The sequence below is a fragment of the Pseudoliparis swirei genome, chromosome 21 (assembly GCF_029220125.1).
Source record: "Pseudoliparis swirei isolate HS2019 ecotype Mariana Trench chromosome 21, NWPU_hadal_v1, whole genome shotgun sequence".
Taxonomy (NCBI): Eukaryota; Metazoa; Chordata; class Actinopteri; order Perciformes; family Liparidae; genus Pseudoliparis; species Pseudoliparis swirei.
The window spans coordinates 11,174,100-11,193,053 of NC_079408.1; the positions used below are offsets into that span (position 1 = coordinate 11,174,100).

At 41.8% G+C, this 18,954-nt stretch overlaps 2 protein-coding genes across 3 annotated transcripts in view; one reads left to right on the plus strand and one right to left on the minus strand.

Moving 5' to 3' along the window:
- LOC130211648 (dynactin subunit 6-like) lies at positions 1-2,728 on the minus strand. The gene is made up of 7 exons (XM_056442532.1): positions 2,670-2,728; positions 2,331-2,395; positions 2,131-2,236; positions 1,959-2,047; positions 1,270-1,317; positions 612-754; positions 1-506 (listed from the first exon to the last, which is right to left on the minus strand). The coding sequence occupies exons 1-7, from the start codon at positions 2,702-2,704 to the stop codon at positions 408-410; spliced, it is 585 nt and encodes a 194-aa protein (XP_056298507.1). The 5' UTR covers positions 2,705-2,728; the 3' UTR covers positions 1-407.
- LOC130211647 (zeta-sarcoglycan-like) overlaps positions 2,254-18,954 on the plus strand; it is a 27,914-nt gene continuing 11,213 nt past the window's right edge. Inside the window, exons 1-3 of one of the 2 annotated variants that reach the window (XM_056442531.1) lie at positions 2,254-2,307; positions 11,889-12,083; positions 16,512-16,613. In XM_056442531.1, coding sequence (XP_056298506.1) covers positions 12,027-12,083; positions 16,512-16,613 — 159 coding nt within the window. In that variant the 5' untranslated portion in view covers positions 2,254-2,307; positions 11,889-12,026. Of the gene's footprint in view, positions 2,308-4,447; positions 4,730-11,888; positions 12,084-16,511; positions 16,614-18,954 lie in introns of those variants that run through there. The other variant, XM_056442530.1, reaches the window with a different exon arrangement.

Consider the following 18,954-nt stretch of genomic DNA (forward strand, 5'->3'; position numbering starts at 1 on the left):
TCAGAGGAATACAAGCTTTATTGCAATCTTTAATCGTTTTTATTGCAATATTGTTGTATTTTTATTGGAACAGTTATAAATATATAGATACATAGTAGTAGAATTGATTAACATACAAATGGCACAGGAGATTTACGATTTCAGGTCCAAAATACATAAATAGTCCTAATATGGGAGGGAAAACCAAGTGCAAAGATATTGTTACGTGTTGAAGAATGATGGCATTCTTCAAATGCAGAAAGCAGTGTCGAAAGTGTGATGGTCATTTTCAGAGGTACTCTCGACATTAAAGAACAACACTCACGTGAAAGACACGTGCAGGTTGAGGGAACCGAGTGAGCGCGTGGCGTCAGATGCTCTGGAGGTTGCAGAAAGTAGGCTACACTCCCTCTGGATCCAGCTTCCTCTCAGTTCCTGATAGGTGTGCTGTTTCCTTTGGTCGTCTTCTTCATGTGGTGATAGTTGGGCAGAATCTTCATGAGGAAGTCGAGCTGCAGAGTCTGAGACTACAAGAAAGAAAACTATTTATTCAAAAAAACATCCCTGTTTATACGAATTTGCAAATAAGCCAAAGCAACGTTGGGCATGAGTCAGCACGGACGGAGCCGGACCTGGGGCTTTTCACTCTGCACCCGGCGGATGCAGTTCGACCCGTACACCACCGTGTTCTCCGGCACGACCTCACACGTGTTGACCTGGCAGCACGCTCCAATGATGCATCCACTGGTCAGGATCACGTTCCTCCCAAGATCAGCTGGGATTTAATCAAGATATTAATATATCTGATGCATTTAGATCATGCTGTGCAATGTTAGAAATCTACTTTTTGACAATATTGTATGTTATCATAAATCACCTCTGGCCAGATCCTCCTCAAATAGAAAAACATAAATTAACCTTGCACTGCTTTCACTTTATATACTATATATACACTTAGATACACTGTGTACACTTTGCATTTTTATTTATTCATTTCCTTTCTTATTTAAATTCTTCAATCTAATATGTCCTGCCCTGCTATTTTATTGTATTGTATATATTGTAAATATGCTCGCTGCTCCTACAAACAAATGTACCCCTTAGGATGAATAAAATATCTATCTATCTATCTTCATAGGATTGAACCATTCTTGTCTGGTTAAGTACTACATCAGAATAAATATATCAATATATTGATACTGAGATATACCATTATATATAGCATGATAGTATATTGTATTTAGGGTGCAACCTCCTCATAGGAATATAGTTAGTGATTACCGTACTTACATTTAGACTCAATCACATTGTTGTCCCCAATTTTCAAAGCTTGTGAGACTGTGGAAGAATAATTAAGGATTTAAACCTATTCATTTGTATTTTAAAACAGTTACTAGAAAACTAAAGCCCAACTGATGGAGTGGAAGTGGGTGTCATTTATTTATCTGTAAACGCATAATAATGTATGAGTTTTATTTAAGCTAGTAGTAGTAATAGCAGTATTAAATATATGTTGGTCCAAATGACAAATTTAAAAATTCAAATAAATTAATAGTAATGTGGCATTAAATTAAAAAGGTGGAACAATTAACAAGAGGTGCAGCCGGAAGCTTAAGCTTATTGAACCTCCCCTGTGGAACACAACTAGTAACCTACAACAGATCAGTATTAACTAAATATATATGTATATTGATATCTATCATCACGGTAATGTCTTCGCCATGAGTATATTTATACTCTGTAGGACATTTCACAGCTGAAATAAACGTGGCAGTGCTTTCTAGTGGACAAACTGTATATTGGCAAAACTGTTTCTCCAGTAAATTCCCTCTTATATATGTTTGGTATCTCTGCAGATAAATTACAGACATAAACTAAAATAGACCTACATAAGCCATTCGCTAATATCTTCCAATGTGTCATCCTGACTCGACTGCAGTGACATGCTCATATGTTGTAATCCGCAATGCAAAGGATACCACATCCAACTTCAAACACATTATTGGTCCCGATCGTCATGGTTTTGGGCTCCACTCCCTCTGTGTCTGGCATGATATTCTCTGGATAACTACAGGCAGAAACACAGGTAAGATCAAATAAGATAAGATACTCTGATGATTAAATAGTACACATGTGTAGTAATACACATACCTGTTAATAATGAGTGCCTGCTCCTCTATCAGATTACCCTCTCCAATGACAATAGGCCCCGCCTCTGCTATGATCCGTGCTTTGGGGTGGACCACTGTTCTAGCACCTGTAAAAAGAAAAGAAAGAAGTCTTGCCTTATTGGAGCACACAGCTGATAGATAAACAACGAGCTTCACGGTGAGGCAAAAGCAAACTCTCACCTATGGTTACATCTCCTCTTATTTCGCTTTCAACACACACAACAGCTCCAGCTGCAATTTTAGCACTGCGAGAAGACACAGAGACAATGTGAAACATCAATCATGCAACCACAACATATGCATCATCACAGGGACACATCCTGTCAATCTGCGATCACATAGATTATTGATTATCACCAGGCTGTTTTTATCAACAATGAATAGCTCGATATTTAGCCTACATTATAAATCTAGGGGTCGCCATCTTTGATTATGAAGAATTATTATAAGATTAAAAGGCATTTTTATTCCCTAACAGACAAAAACAAAACGTAACGCCGGTTAAATATATGTGTTTACCTTTTCTGTGCTATGATTAGCTTGGCGTCCGACATTCTTGCGATGATGAATAAATGTGTCGATAGTTGATTATTAATCCTAGTTCCGAGTTGGTGCTCATGGGTCGATTATGTTTGTCTGACACAAAACCCGCCTGCAACTCTGCTGCCCTCTTCAGTATTTATAAGGATACTGCAAGAGACCTGTGTGGATAACTTGTCCACATTGTCTGGTATATATGCAGGTCCTTTATATTTATAAGATACAAGATGACATATTATCTTGCAATAAGGCCTATATATCATTAATGGCCGGTTTATAAACTACTAAAATCATCACAATACTTCCCCCGTCTCCCCCCACTCTCTATTTTTCCAATTATATATTTTTTCTCCCAGTACAACAATATTAATATGTACATGCCATATTTTAACCTGATTATCTCAATAAATAAATGAATAAAGTATTGGACATGCTCTTACACCAGTTTATGTTTTATTTTTAAATAGTGCATAATTTAGTCTCATTGCATTGTCACCATGTCTCCTGCAGGGTGCATCAAATGCTAATAAATAAACCAGTACATGTGACTGGATGAGCTTTTGGATAAAGATCATTACAATTTGAATAACCCTTTTCTCTTGGTGGTATCTTAAGTCAAAAAAGGAGGACGTTTATTATCGTCTAATGATGGTCAAAATAATCTGTTTATCTATTAATTTATTATTGTTTTTATCCAAATCCGTAGTAAATGACTGTCGGTCAGAGATATTTTCCCTCTAATAAACAGTGACCTTTGTTGCAGCTAAATTATAGCCGCATAATGTTGTTTTTACATTTGTAACCATTGCATTTGCACCTAAATGGGATTTAAATTGGGTCAAGTCAGCGAGAGTTCACCATAGTAAAACAGGAAATTGAGCAATAATCTGTTTTCAGAATGAAATGCATACTTTTCTATTTATGACGACAACAAATCAAACAAATCCCATTCGAGCCTACCAGAAATTATACAGCCACTATATGTTCTTTTTCTAGTTTACATTTGAGCTGTAGTCTTATATTAAATGTATTTATTCATTCTGTTTCACTTTTTGTGAAAAAGGTTTATTACCAATGGTGGAAAGTTACCAAGTTCACCTACACAACCGCTTACTTGTAGGAACGGTTTTAAGGATGTATCCGACAGCTGTAGATACGTTTCACTTTCATGTTTTATATCCCATAACAATCAGTTGTTAAATGATGATACCTTGTTACAGATAAAACTACACTTCGGTATATTACAAAAAACTCCCACAGCACTCCTTCTGAATTGTATACATTTGGAACTTTCTTGGTAAAATGATATATTTTGGGGTGATGAAATGATTTGAGTAAACAACAAAAATGCCTCTATTTCTAGAATCTATTAATTCTGCTGATATCACAATACAACACTGACTGAGTACATTTTGTTACTAGGCCGTACTTTTACTCATGTAACAGTTGGATGATCGTACTTTCACTTGCGTAATGGTTGTAATTTTGCTATATATATATATATGATAATCTAATTTAATCTAAATATAATAAAACAGATTTAATGGGAACACCTGAGTGGGTGTGCAGAACAATAACATCGCAAACATATAATATGAAAGAGACGCATGCGTCTGCTCAACTTCACGATTTTTATTTTGAAATGAAGTCCCGGAAGTGCCACTGCTAATTCTGTCCGACTTGATGGCCGTTGAGTTTTAAAGGAGAGCGAATAGTCACCCGAAACGAAAAGAGAGCAGCGGGCGGAAGCAGTCGTACCTGCGCGTGTTAATTAGTAGCCTGTTAGTCAGTAGTTACGGTTCTTTAAACGACTCAGAAATACATATAAAAGTAATAATGGTGTGTTGATAACACAACAAATTCGGATTTATTTAAACATGTGGATGTTGGAAACAACTGTGTTTTTTTGCAGCGAGCTCGCGCACCGGGGCTTAATTCTCTTGCGGTTAGCTTGTTACAACTTTGTGGAAATATGTAACTGCAACAAATGAGACTGAAACATGGAGCAGTCGGCTACTCTCGACATAGAGACGCTCAAGGTAAGCGGACAGTGGGGGGGGACGGAGTGCACGTGTGATGTCATTTTCATAGTTCATCGATTAGTTCACGTTAGTTTGATCCACCTTGCTTTTTGTTGAACGATTCCTTGAGTTATTTACCTGCATGGCGTCGGTGTTTCACTTTGCCTCGAGTCCCCTCTGCAACAGGTGCACCCGCCGCTGTAATTGCTCCATTGTAAACCTGCTAATTGAAGCTGAGGGTCGTCTCTCTGCAGGCGGGAACATGGGGATTAACAAAAACTCGCTCGCGCGCAAACACCACAGGAAGCCTGAACGCACTCATTAAAAAAAAATTTATATATATTTGTAGTGTTCTTCTTTTTGACATATTTGCTATTGTTTGCATTCTCCTCTTCAGGTGTCTCTGTAATGTGACAGCCGCTTATAAATACGGTGCCTGCATGCTTTCTCATTGTCATTCCACTCCGGCAGTAACCTCCGGGCTGCAGTCTATGTGCTGCAGTGCAACGCCAACAAATGAAAAGGCGTATCTGTGTTGAGAGCCCGCCGCACACAGCAGAGCTCCTGTTTTGGGCTGAGGGATTCTTGACCTGTCGCACGCACGCGCGCACTCACACAGCGCTGGGCCTTAAGTCAGGCTCATCAGTCAGGACATCACTCCTGACTGAGCTGATCCAGCACTTCCTACTTAGTGACAAGTCTGCAAGTTTGGCTCTATCTCATTTGTCACCTAAATGCCCCCCCCCAAAAAACATCCCTATAGGAGGCTTTAAAGGAGCCACTAAATCTACTATCATTAGAGCAGAGGATTTGTAAAGAGGGCTTTGTGGTATTTTGTTGTTGTTGATGATGCGCTGCTCAGTTCCCCTGTGCGTTCGACTGATTAATGCAAATGAAGCCTTTGGGGTGAAGGTCCAAAATGGCCCTGTCGCGCGCCCCGAGGCTTTGCCAGGGATTAGCGAGGACATCTCGTGCAGTCTGGAGAAGTGTCTGTCAGTTTGCCGTCGTCTCCTCCCTGCCACTGGAGCTGACGGCGCTGGAAACATTGAGAGACTTAACGGAGGCAGCTTCCGTTGTTAATAAATTATGCAGAGGTGCCAAGAGGAGCAAAGGATGTTTGGTCGCACACACTTCTGTGCTGCCAATACAAATGTGTCATCAGAAGCAGAGCTGTGTGTGTGTGTGTGTGTAACGGCAAAAAAGTGAATCTCTCTGAGAAGCCCTCTGCAAACAGGCTGTGATGTTCGGCCTTGTTGGCTGTATGTTCTGATTGAACAGCTGCAACCTTTCCCTCGTGCCGGATTCGTCTGATATCTTTGATCCCCACCGGTCTGCTGCTCGCTGTCGGCTTCCCCGTTGTTGCTTCCAGCTGGAGGAAGTGTTCTGCCACCCCCCTCCGTAAAGGGCAACCCCGCCGCCGAAGATGAAGCCGTTGACGAGCTCCGCCGCTATTGTAACTCCACCGGAGATGACGGAGCCACACAAATTGGATTTCACATATAAGTGGAGCGGCTATTGACGGCGGCGCCCTCACTCGCATGCTCGATTGTCTCATCTACGATATGTGGAATGGTTGCATCGATGATTTGAGCTGCACATTTGAAAAGCGTAATTGGTTTTCCAAGTCACGGTGGTGCATTCAGGCTCCTCCGTCTCTTTGATTGGGCTTTCGATCAAACTAAAGGGCCCACAGAACCGGAATGAATGGGTGCTTTGATACTGTATGACAGGCTCGTGGCGTTATCGTGTCCATCCCATTCCCCCGCTGCTGCCTCAGCGATCGGGTCGTGATCAGACGCAGGATGGATGAGCGCACGCTTTACAGTCATTAGTGCATCTCAAATGTTTTCTTGCCTCCAGCTGAGGCCGCCCTGTGGGACTCCTGTGGCACCGCTGAGTGAGAGCGCTCGCCGATTTGCACCATCAAGCATTAATAACGTCTCGTTTTCTTTCATTAGGGGATCCTCAGCTGCGTTTTGCTGCCTCTGCAGCGCGTCACTGTTTGATCAAAGCAGCATGGAGGATATCACCCTCGATGCTAATTGGTGAAGATGAGCCTTGCTGGCAGTGGGTATGACACTGCTGGGTAATTGCTAGCTTTGGCTGGATCCAGCTGTAACGTCTGCAGTCAAAGCTCTGAGGACCCCCCCACCCCGCCTCGACATTTGTCTTCAGCATACTTACTGAATCCACATTTTGATAATTTAGAGCAACATAACTGTTGATGCTTACCCTAACCCCGAAACCACCCTTTTTTTTTTGTTGGGATTATCGTACTGGAAATACTTTCTCCTCTTGGTTTCCTGAATGCAGAGTACAAATAGTCTTTGAATGTTTAAGCGTTGAATTCTTTTTGTTCCAAACTTCTAATTTTGCCCAGGTTCACTCGCGTGGTTATCGGCGACAGTATTGCTTAATTTGTTGTTTCCAGCCACTGGGTCGAAAAACAATAAGTTGTTGTTTGCCACGGAGGGAGGAGGCATCGCGAGAGAGGCTGGACCAATGAGGCCATGCCCTTGAGGCAGGAGGCACAAAGGAGACCGGGCCATTGGGAAGGAGGCCAGGGGTTTGATGCAGGGGCAAGGAGCCAGGAGGCAGGAGCCAGGAGACAGGAGCCAGGACCAGCTTCAGGTTCAATGGCCCCTATGAGGCGAGAAAGCACAGACTGCGTGGAAGAAGTAGAGTTAGTAATGTGCAATGAAGAAACGTGAATTTATCCATAAAGAGAGAGGAGCTCGGTGTATCCTAAAACGTCCCCTAGCCGCCTATCAGCCTATGTAGGGGCTGACCAGGTGAACCTGAGTCTTCAGTCTCCTCTTAAAGGAGGTGACTGTGTCCCCTGGACTGTAAGTGGAAGCTGGTTCCATAAAAGAGGCCTTAAGGCTCTGGCTCCCATCCTACTTTGTTATTCCTTTCCACGTAATGGCTCATTTCAGATTTTGTTTGTCCAGATTCGTCACGGTGTGGTGTGACCATGTTGGGATGTGGTTGAGGATGATTAATTGGTTGAATGTCATTAGTTGTTGTATCATTAAATGAAGGTGGGTAAGATATTTATACTTATTTATTGTCCTTTCCCAAACAGTTGCATCATCGTGGCAAAAGGAAAGTGTCCATCTGTCCCTCCGTCGACCTTTAACTGACCACTGCTCCAATGTTCTAATTATCACCAGGACGGTTTCTGTGGTTGCAGCAGTTAAAGGGTAAAATGATTTATTCTACCGTTGTGGAGTGGTCACGCCCAGTCGACACATTTTTCAGTTGCGTAACGATGCGTTTACATATAAAGTGTTGATTGTCGGCCCGACTGAAGCTCACATGATGAATGGGAGTCGTTCAACATCATGTGACATGCCTGCACAGCTCGCTGTGTGATCAATATTTTGTTTCTGAAAAGTCAAAGTTGTTTCTCACACCCGCTGCAGTCGGACATCTTGATCAGTCCGGCTTGTTTGCGAGAGTCGGCTGTGACCGGCATGCTGAAATGACGGATTGACAAAATGCCAGCCGCGGTGCACTCCGTCCATTTGCTCCGTGAATAGCCGAACTTTAGGCGGCATTACTCCACCGCGGTAATATATGCATTAAAAGTCTTGCAGATTCTTGTAAAGAAATCACAACATCCACTAGCGTTGGGAACAGTAGGTTGCCATAGAAATTGCAAGTGTAGATGTTTCCCCTAGCAACCGGAGATTGAAATAGACTCCGTCGGTCCAGCCGGGGCACGGCTTTAGTCTAAAATATATGTTTAGTTTTCTGTGTTATTACCTTCGCATTGAAAATGCCGGAAGGTTATGTTTTGATCGCCGTGTATTTATTTATTTATTTATTTGTATGCGTGTTCGCAGAACTCAAAAAGTATTGAACCGAATCGCATGAAATTTGGTGGGATGATTGGTTATTATCCGGGGACCAGTTGATTAGATTTTGGGATCGATCGGGTCAAAGGTCATGAACAGGTCAAATCTTCTTGAATCACATGGAATTTGGTGGGATGATTGGTTATTATCCGGGGACCATTTGATTAGATTTTGGGATCAATCGGGTCAAAGGTCAAGGTCATGGAAAGGTCAACATCTTTTTTTTACCATAGTACGATACATTTTTGTCCAATTGGCATGCAACTAATGTCAAAATGTTCATAATTCAATGCCCAATCTTGTGATATGCGAAGGTATGCGCTCTACCGAGTGCCCATTCTAGTTTGAATGTGTTTTTACATTCTGAGTGTCTTTAGATTGACGTGTGAGGACTTCAGAAGTGTCTAGATGATTGTCTTGTTACTCTGGGAGTAGTTTTACCCAACGTAAAGTCGTGGTTGTAATAAATCTGTGAACCTGCATTGAGGGTTGATACTGAACCTTTGTGTAAGCACTTCCCATAATGCTCTCGTCCCTCTGCTGTGTCCCTGGTTGAATTGGAGTCGTTGACATGTCGAGGCCGGAGACTCGGGTCATTTGTATTCGCTGCAAAGTCACAACATCCATTTGTGAGGCGTCTGCCTTCGCTGGCACAAACGACCTGAATTGTTCATCCAAGGAAACGGTCACTGAAAGAGTGGATTCAGTTGTAAGCTAGTGGGAAGGCTGTGGAGGATGCCATGTTTGAAGGATTTTTTCCTGTGTTGTTGTTCTGGTTTAGAGTTCAATCACTCACGTCCTTACAAGGAACGCTGTCAATTATGGGAAGTATTTGGAATTCTATGCACAGACACACACTGGAGTTTTAACTGTATTCCTTAAAGTACTTGGGCAGGTTAATTGATAATCATGATTAAATTCCTTGTGACGAGACGGTTACTTTCTTGATAAAATTATAATTCATGTATACGTCATAATATTTTAAGAAATGGCAATTACAATTTCCCAAATTCCAGGTCCATATATTCAAGTTGCCCAACCAATACAGATACTCGGTTCCAGCTTCTATCACACATGGCAGCAAATCCCCACATTGGACAAGCTGGATGTGATTTAAAAAAAAAAGTTTAATCGACTTCCTGGGCTCATGTAAAGTAGCGCTGCAACGATTGGTTATGTCATCAACGAGTTCATCAACAGAACACGACTTGTCATCTATGTGATGATTAACTTTTCCTTTAAGGCTTTTTCAAGCAAAGATCTAAAGAGTGAGTGGTTCTGGCTTCGCCCAGTATTTACTATTCTTAGCATCAAAGTAATTACATTTGTTTTAGGTTTTCTTCTGTTGGTTGGACTAAACGATGAAGTCATCTGGACCTCCTGAAGGACATATGCATGTTTGCCAGCTGACGCACCACATGCAGCTTGACGCTCACTGTTCTACAAACCCAATGTCTGGGGGTCTGTAATCTCCTAAATCCATGTACTGCTCACACTTTGTAAGAGATATATTGATTTATTGCAACAATACAGGTACAGGTTCTGCCTCCATTTAAACCTGGGTCAAGTCCCTTACTCCTTCTTGGAACAAAGTATTCAGCTCGCTGAGCTTTTTCTCGTTCTGCCACCGTTAATGAGAGCTGTCAGGGACACGCACTATCTCATGGTATCGGTGCCCTTTGCAAATGACATGCTGAATGGGAATAAAGCATTTGGGGCATGGATTCTAAATTGAGTAATGCTGGGGATGACTGTGCACAGGTGTGTCAATTATTGAATTTTTTATCATGCAATTAACCTGTTTTGTTCTGACATTTTTGAATAAATGGAAGTTTGAGGACCTTTCAAAATATCTTTGATATAATTGGGTATTTTAACTGTGTACCAGCAAGTAGTTTCTCTTTTAATGATCTGTGAAAGAGGATGGGACGGCAGGGAGCCTCGGTGTGAATTCATCCCACCAATCACGGAACGGAACAGTCCGGCGCTCACCCAGCCTCGCACCCTCTGATGGGGAGTTTCACACTGTCAGCCCGCGGTCACGATTGGCTGGAGAACGGCTACCGCTCGCCTTCGTCTGGGTGACCGCACTTGACAGACATCATCCTCTCTGATCTCAGATCAGAGCTCTCATGTTGCAGCTTCTCAGTCGCTGGCAGACACTGACTCAGCCAGTGGAGAGCATTTCTCTGGCACCTAATTGACCCTCTTTTCCTCATAATCCACCTCCTGTTTTCATTCCAACCGAGTAGCAGGAAAGCACACTGTAATTTACTCGTAATGTAAAATGTCCCAAATTAAGACTCGGGCTTTAGCGATGCCCTTTTCTTAACCCTCCTGTTGCCTTCGGGTCAATTTGACCCGATTCAATGTTTAACCCTCCTGTTACCTTTATATTAACTGACATATTTTACCCTTGGGGTCAATATGACCCCAGCTATTAAAATCTCCAGAAAATTATTAGAATTAATATTGTTTTCCAAGTTTAAGTGTGAGGTACTTTATGTTTGTTTGTTGACTACCGAAAGAACACCGACATTAAACATTGAATCGGGTCAAATTGACCCGAAGGCGGCAGGAGGGTTAAATAATGCAAATATCAAGGACTTTGCTTTTCAGGACCGTAAACTGCATTAATTGCTATGATTCGGTCATAGTTTACAGATTAGATATATTTGTTTGACTTGACATTGAATTGTAAATATGCAATTTAAACAGATTGTCCACTTATCATTGGGCCAGTTATTCCCAAAACTGATTGCTAACTTGTAATGGCTGAATCTTGACTGATGATTCCAAACCTCTTTCTTTTTTTTTTACGAGTGGGCACTTTCGCATTTGCTTTCTCTTTTATTAAAATAAAGTCACCTAAATGACTTTCTCTTGGGCTCATAGTTTGATGAATTGCTCTGCTACTGATTCAATTTCTAAAAGTGTGCAGGGTCAGTGTACTCGGGTATGTCATTACAAAAGAATAATAATATATTTCCCAAAATCCAGATGCAACCTGTATGAGAAAATGTCATAAATCAGTTTCCAGTGTGTAACAGATCAACATGTCCCCTTATCACTCCATTTAAAAGCCAAACATGGAAGTTCCACCCCAGCTTGCATATATGCCATGCTCTTGCATTTAGTTCTTTATGGAGAAGCACCAGCTTTTTAATATATATAAGATATTTGTAAGATTACTCGGCCCAGAGTCACGTTTAGTGGTGCTTGCGAGGTAATGACCACTAACAAGCGATTTCTTCTGTGGAGTAGATATGTTCTTGGCGGCAGCGAACGTAAAAGCTCCTGACTGTTTTGTTTTCCAGATTACCCAGGAGCAGTTTATCCTCGCGTCCCAATCCCTGCATCTCCATCGGCCAGGCGGAGTTGCCGTGTACCCAGTGGGTCTGTACGGCTGGAGAAAAAGATGCCTCTACTTCTTGCTGCTGCTGCTCCTGGTCACCATGATAGTTAACCTGGCCCTCACTGTCTGGATCATAAAGGTTATGAATTTCTCAGTGGTGAGTGTTATTATATTTATATATATAGTATATCCGTGAGTGAATGGGCTTCTTAGTAGCTGTTCTTTACTGAGAATTCGTACTACAGTTGTCAAGCTGTACCCAGTTTATGCAATTAATGTTTATTTGCATTCTCACTTAATTGCTCCGTTATTTCTAATTGTCCAAATTATCTAAAGCAGTCAATGTTCTTATTTAGTTTGACCAGCCTTCTAAAACCAAAATAAACACAATTTGCAATTAGAATGAAACAAAAAAAGCCCCAAATTCTTAGAGTTGAGGAGCGGGAGCTTGTAACTTGCATTTTTGCTTGATGAATAAAAATGGGGAACTTGTCCACTGGAACAGCAGATGTTTTGTTTCAATGAAATATGGGGATTAAATCTAAAGAGCGGCCGGGTTGTAAGCATGAGCAGCTGTAGCTTGGAAAGCTGGACAGAGAAAAGTACACAAACTGCAGAAGCCCAAAAACACATTGAACCACTAGTGATGTTTCCATCATTTGAAAAAAGAGAGCAGTTCAAAGACACTTCAGTCGGGTATATTGTAAAATGTAATGATCAGTTTGGTAATTCCTTCACCTACAGAAAAAATGTCAGTCCAGTGTTTTCCTTTTTTATTTCTTTATTTTGACCTTAATCCAAAACCTAAGCGGAAGAATTGATTTGTCGGCCCATTTGAAATGTGTTAGGCGCACCATATATCATGATGTGTGCGCTGTCTCATGTTGATTTGATAAAGAATTAGAAAAGACTTGGCAGCAGGACCGGCTGACGCAGAATGTGTTAATCTCAACCGAAAACCAAACAGGCAGCTGCTGTGAGCTCCTGTGACATTTCCAGGGACAATGCAAAAACAATTTAGCATTTTTCTTTTTTCAAGATCCAAGCGCTGGCAGCATCCTCCCTCTGACGGACGTGTCCCCTGACTATTGCCATCACTGCTCTCCTCCTTCGTCTCCATCAGTCTGTGTCATGAGTAAAAGACCTTATCAGTGCTGTTGGTGTCGTTCCAGAAAATGTACTTCGCCGCTCCCCATCTCTCAGGACTCGGCAGCTCAATAAGAAAACATTGTGCCACTACACACCGTCTTATTACCTTCGCATTGAAAATGCCGGAAGGTTATGTTTTGATCGCCGTGTATTTATTTATTTATTTGTATGCGTGTTATTCGCAGAACTCAAAAAGTATTGAACCGAATCGCATGAAATTTGGTGGGATGATTGTTTATTATCCGGGGACCAGTTGATTAGATTTTGGGATCGATCGGGTCAAAGGTCAAAGGTCATGAACAGGTCAAAATCTTTCGCAGAACTCAAAAAGTATTGAACCGAATCGCATGAAATTTGGTGGGATGATTGTTTATTATCCGGGGACCAGTTGATTAGATTTTGGGATCGATCGGGTCAAAGGTCAACGGTCATGAACAGGTCAAAATCTTCGCAGAACTGAAAAGTATTGAACCGGATCGCATGAAATTTGGTGGGATGATTGTTTATTATCCGGGACCAGTTGACTCGATTTTGGGATCGATCGGGTCAAAGTTCAAGGTCAAAGGTCATGAACAGGTCAAAATGTTCTTGAATCGCATGAAATTTGGTGGGATGATTGGTTATTATCCGGGGACCATTTGATTAGATTTTGGGATCAATCGGGTCAAAGGTCAAGGTCAAGGTCATGGAAAGGTCAAACTCTTTTTTTACCATAGCACGATAAATTTTTGTCCAATTGGCATGCAACTAATGCCAAAATGTTCATAATTCAATGCCCAATCTTGTGATATGCGAAGGTATGCGCTCTACCGAGTGCCCATTCTAGTTGGTATTATAGTTCACTCGTGTACGTCCTGGAATCGGAGCATTGCTTCCTCGTTTAAAATCGCCATGATTGTTATAAAAAACAGCAGCTTGACGACACCCCATGTCACCATTCTTGGCAAGGGGCGTATAGGATCAGCTATCTGGAGACATCTCACACAGAACTCTGTTTAACCCTTGTGTTGCCTTCGGGTCATTTTGACCCGATTCAATATTTAACCCTCCTGTCGCCTTCAGGTCAATTTGGCCCGATTCAATGTTTAATGTCTGTGTTCTTTCGGGAGTCAACAAACAAACATAAAGTACCTCACACTTAAACTTGGAAAACAATATTAATTCTAATAATTTTCTGGAGATTTTAATAGCTGGGGTCATATTGACCTCAAGGGTAAAATATGTTAGTAAATATAAAGGTAACAGGAGGGTTAAACATTGAATCGGGTCAAATTGACCCGAAGGCAACACAAGGGTTAAAAGCTTCGGTGTTGATAGCAAAGTTTCTCCCAAAGCTTAAAAGTTGGATGTGTTTTTCTTGTGAAGAAGGTATTTGATTGTTAAATTGTTGTGCTCACACCATATAGTTTAAACCTCAATTCCGTTCAGGCGAGTTGGTGAAAATAACAACAGCCACGTCAACAAACTTGGCAGAATGGCTGCAAATGCACCACCGCTGGCAAAAATGAAATCCAATATTAACGCCTGTGAAAAGGCCCAATAGTCTCCAGGGTTATTCTCTTCGACGTTAGACGTGACAACTTCTTTTTGCAGACTAGGTAGTACCACATCTTAAATCACTCTGTTACTTTCATGTTCATTAGCTCAGATATTTAAGATGGAGATCACAAGAGAGTGGTGCAGGAATGAGTCCTCAAGCACTTCTGCACGAGGTCAATGGGTCTTCGGGATGTTTTTTTGTGAGATGCCTGAAATGTAAACACAAGCTTAAGAGACTTGAACATTGTTCTACGTCATAAAACCCCTCTTATAAATGATTTAAGTGTCCGGAAAAAAAGCAGTTGCTAACAAATGGCTCGATGAGATTGCTTTTTATGGACAGGAAGCCTGGATGTGTGACTCGTTCATTCTTGACTTCACTTAGTTACATGGACTGTTGAGTGTTATCTGGATTACGGGTCAAGTATCTGCTCCATCTTCCACACCTCACCTGCTCTGCACCGGATCAACACGTAGAATACAGAAGCCTTGTAAAGCACAGCCGTGATGAGGCAGGTCCACGTCATTCACTAAACAACCGCCGTCTGCTTGTTGAGGACAACAAGGTGACCGTGGATATCTTTTGCACTCGTACTTGCAAAAAAAATCTTCCGGTTGGTGTTTCTTTCCCCCCTCGGATGCATCACGCTCATTTCTTTCACTGATGCTGAGGAACTCATCCTTCAGCACACAACGCCCTCCTGTTTGTCCCGCCTCCCGCCCACTCGTTGAACCCACTGCAGCTTGTACTGATCTCGTCACACCCTCCACAATAATAACAGTCATCCAAATGTGAGCAAGCATTATAGTCTAAATTTGTACACAACATTGTTTTTATGTAACGAGCCACATTTGTTCTTTTGGTTAACTTGAAAGTGTTATTCTTGAAGTCAATAAGAATTAAGAAATACATTTTAAATATTTGCCATTTGGGTTTTACACAATATTACATCAATGCAATCAGTTGATATTCCTTTTTATATGAAAACATCATACACACTTTGCTTTCATGTTATAATTTGCCACACGGCAAACGGAAGTAGATCCTTGAATTAGTCCCTCGATGCACCGAATAGAAAATCAGTTTTCAGTCTTGGGAATCATTTTGAATAAGGAATCGATTTTTAATCAATTTGAAGTTGTAAACTCCTCCTTCAATTTATACAGCCTCAACAAATGTGATGTATTTCCTGTTGATATAAACACAGGGAAGGGTGTTAAAGCCAACAGCCAGCCTGAAAAGTTGATGGCTTTTATTGGTTGGACATTTTAGTTACACACACACACTAGTGCGACGTGAATTTAAAATAAAAGAAGAACAAAACGAGTTTCATAGTCGTAGACCTTTAAGGCTGGCTTTTGCATGTGTCATTTAGTCGGGCTTTTGATGCATAGCGACTCTAAAAGCAGTGAGCATACAGAACATCTATGTGGCTAAATGAAGAAATGCAATGATTTGATCCAGCAGGTAGATAACGGGGACAATGCTAACCTAATCAAGCTGACGCGATCCATCCAGATAGTCTTCTCGTCAACGTCGTTACAAAACTCTGTTCCCACAATCAGCTAACGTCAATCTGCATGAGCATGAATCAGATTATGTTGTCATTTCCATGAATAATCTCAACATTCACTGCCACATTAGCCTGCTCTTCCTCAGTCAGCCTGTCCCTCCGACTCCACTGAGTGTCTGTGGCATTGTCACCTCGATATCATGTCCTACTTCTTGCCCGTCACTCAACGCCGCTGCCCTTCCGGCACTGCTGCTACTCCTCTTCCTAATTCAGCAACGGCAGGATTCGATGTTTTATGCATTTGAGAAGCTATAGTCCTTTAAATCAAATCAGGAAAATCGGCGCTACTCGTCACGACACTCACGTTCATGTTTATGTTGCAGGACGGAATGGGAAGCCTTCAGTTGAAGCAGGATGGGATTCGCCTGGAAGGAATCTCTGAGTTTCTCCTGCCTCTCTACGTGAACGAGATCCAGTCTCGAAGGGTAAGTTGCCTCCTGCGCTCTTCTCAACAACTTAAACTGAGCCGTAGGTTTACTGCACTGATAAACGAGGAATAACTATCATCGACTGAAAGGCGTGTGAAAATCTCTCGCCTGGCAAGAGCTCTGCAAAGCTTCAGACAAACGGGTATTGATCTCCCAATGTTATGGATGTTATGCTCAATTTGCAACAAAGGGAAGCTTCGCTCGGAGCGCTGACTTGACGATACTTTGATGTTACCTTTATATTTATGCTTGGATAGGAGAGATTACACTCTGTCCTGAGCTCCTCCTCATTTCCTGTCGTCCTCCAACAGTGCACTATCGGGGCCTCCCATCGGCAGGAGATGGGTAATAGGGTGCCTCTCGGCTCCTCTCGGGCTACATACAAAACCTACAGGAGATTACAGAGGGACCACAGTCCCACCGCTGTATTTCCAATCAAACCCACACAATAAATCCCCCTCTTCCACTTCCTCCCTCCTTCTTCCCCTCTTTGATGTTTAGTAGATTAACCAACACAGCTCCAGTGCAAAGTTGATCCAAATGTTCTTCTCCCACACGAATCGCAGACGCTCTGAGGATCATCCTCTTTCTCGGTGATTGGGCATGGTGCAGAGAGCAATTTCAAGCACTGGAAACTGGGGTTCCGTGTAAATTACATCTGTGAGGGAACTCAATGGTGGAAGTGGCTCGACTGGGTACAATTTGCCACAGCGGATCGAGAAACAACTTGGAATATCCCCCTCGTTCTCTTTGATGTTGTAGTTGGAGCTAGATGTTGATTTAAATATAACGGTCATGTGCTTCGCGAAAGCAAACGCCTCAAGGCCATAGCAGACGCCGATAAATCATTTTTCAGTGCCGTGCCACCTGCAGACATGTTTACTGTCTTGTTTTACAGACGGGCTGTGCAGTGGCCCCCTTATCTACCGGCAACAGATATTTGCAGGGCAAAAATCTCCGTGGGTCACTCGATATCTCTCACCTGAGAAAATATGTCGAGCACTGCGAGAGCGGGGATTACGGTTATCCAATGAGTTTACACCACAGTGCACACTGCTGTTGTCGAGTCAGATAACCAGTCCCACCACTAATTCATAAGTCATCGCCTCAAACGGCAGAGAACTCTTTAGTGCACCACAGAAGTTAAATGTCGTATGATTATTATTCTTTTTATATGCTCCGAGTTCAAGCTGCTGTCGAGGTTGAACTCGAAGTAGCCAAATCAAAAATGCAAATGTGTTTTTCGGGAGCCTTTTGCAGTCGTATTGTGTATTACAGACTATTTTCTGCATTGATATTTGGAGATGATAGCTTTATATATGACTTCAATGATACAGCCGTTCACCTCTATTAACAACACACACTTTAAGAATCCCCAAATATAAACTAAAACAAAGTAATAAAGCCAGGACATCATATTGTCAACTTTTTTAATAATAACTTTGGATTAAATAACTACTTTTATGTGAAAAGGACCCCGTTGTGACAAACTCCCAGAGAATTATCACCCTACTCGGCGGTTCTCCTCAACTCTACTTTTGCATCATGCAGCTAATCGTTGTCTTTGTTGGCGGCAGCAGAAGAAGCTCCACAAGCCCCGTGTGCGTAAAGCCCCGAGCGGCAGCTCTGGGAGTTGAATGGAACTACAACAGACTTTAAAAAACAGTAAATATTGCTCATAAATTCAGTTATTACGGTTTTAATTCCGATAATAATATTGTTTAATGTTGTCCTAACGCACGTTTAATATAAAATAACAAAACTGAATTAAAGATAATTTATTATAAGCAAAATTCTGAATTTATTGTCCTCGTCAAACAAAGACTAAATATCACGACTACACATCTGATCAGTCCGCTGTGTGTTAACGCTGGACCTAATTTAGTTGGTATTCAAATATATTTGTGTGATATTCTCGGACCAGCAATGATACTGTAAAATCCCGCTTAGTATAATCGCTTTTTAGATGATGTCACCCAGCCATTATACATACTGTATACTGGGTTATATAATGGATCTCACTCTGCACTTTGCCATCTCGGTGTGAAAGGTACCGACTCCAGAACCTTGTATTCATGCTGATGCCTCACATTCTCTGCCTGCTGCGCTCTGCATGAACAGAGGAACCCGGGCGTCATCACGGCCTCTCCAGACTTCTGATTTGGCACCAACGAGAAGCTTCAAGTGCACAATTGATTTCAGCCCCATTGTTGCTTTCACACCTGGAAGTGTAGGCCTTGTGTGGCACTCCTGCTTGAAACTACAGACATTCAATATTATAGTTATTGTAATATTTCTATGGTAGAATAGTCTTCCTTCTTTTTTTTTTGTTGCTTAG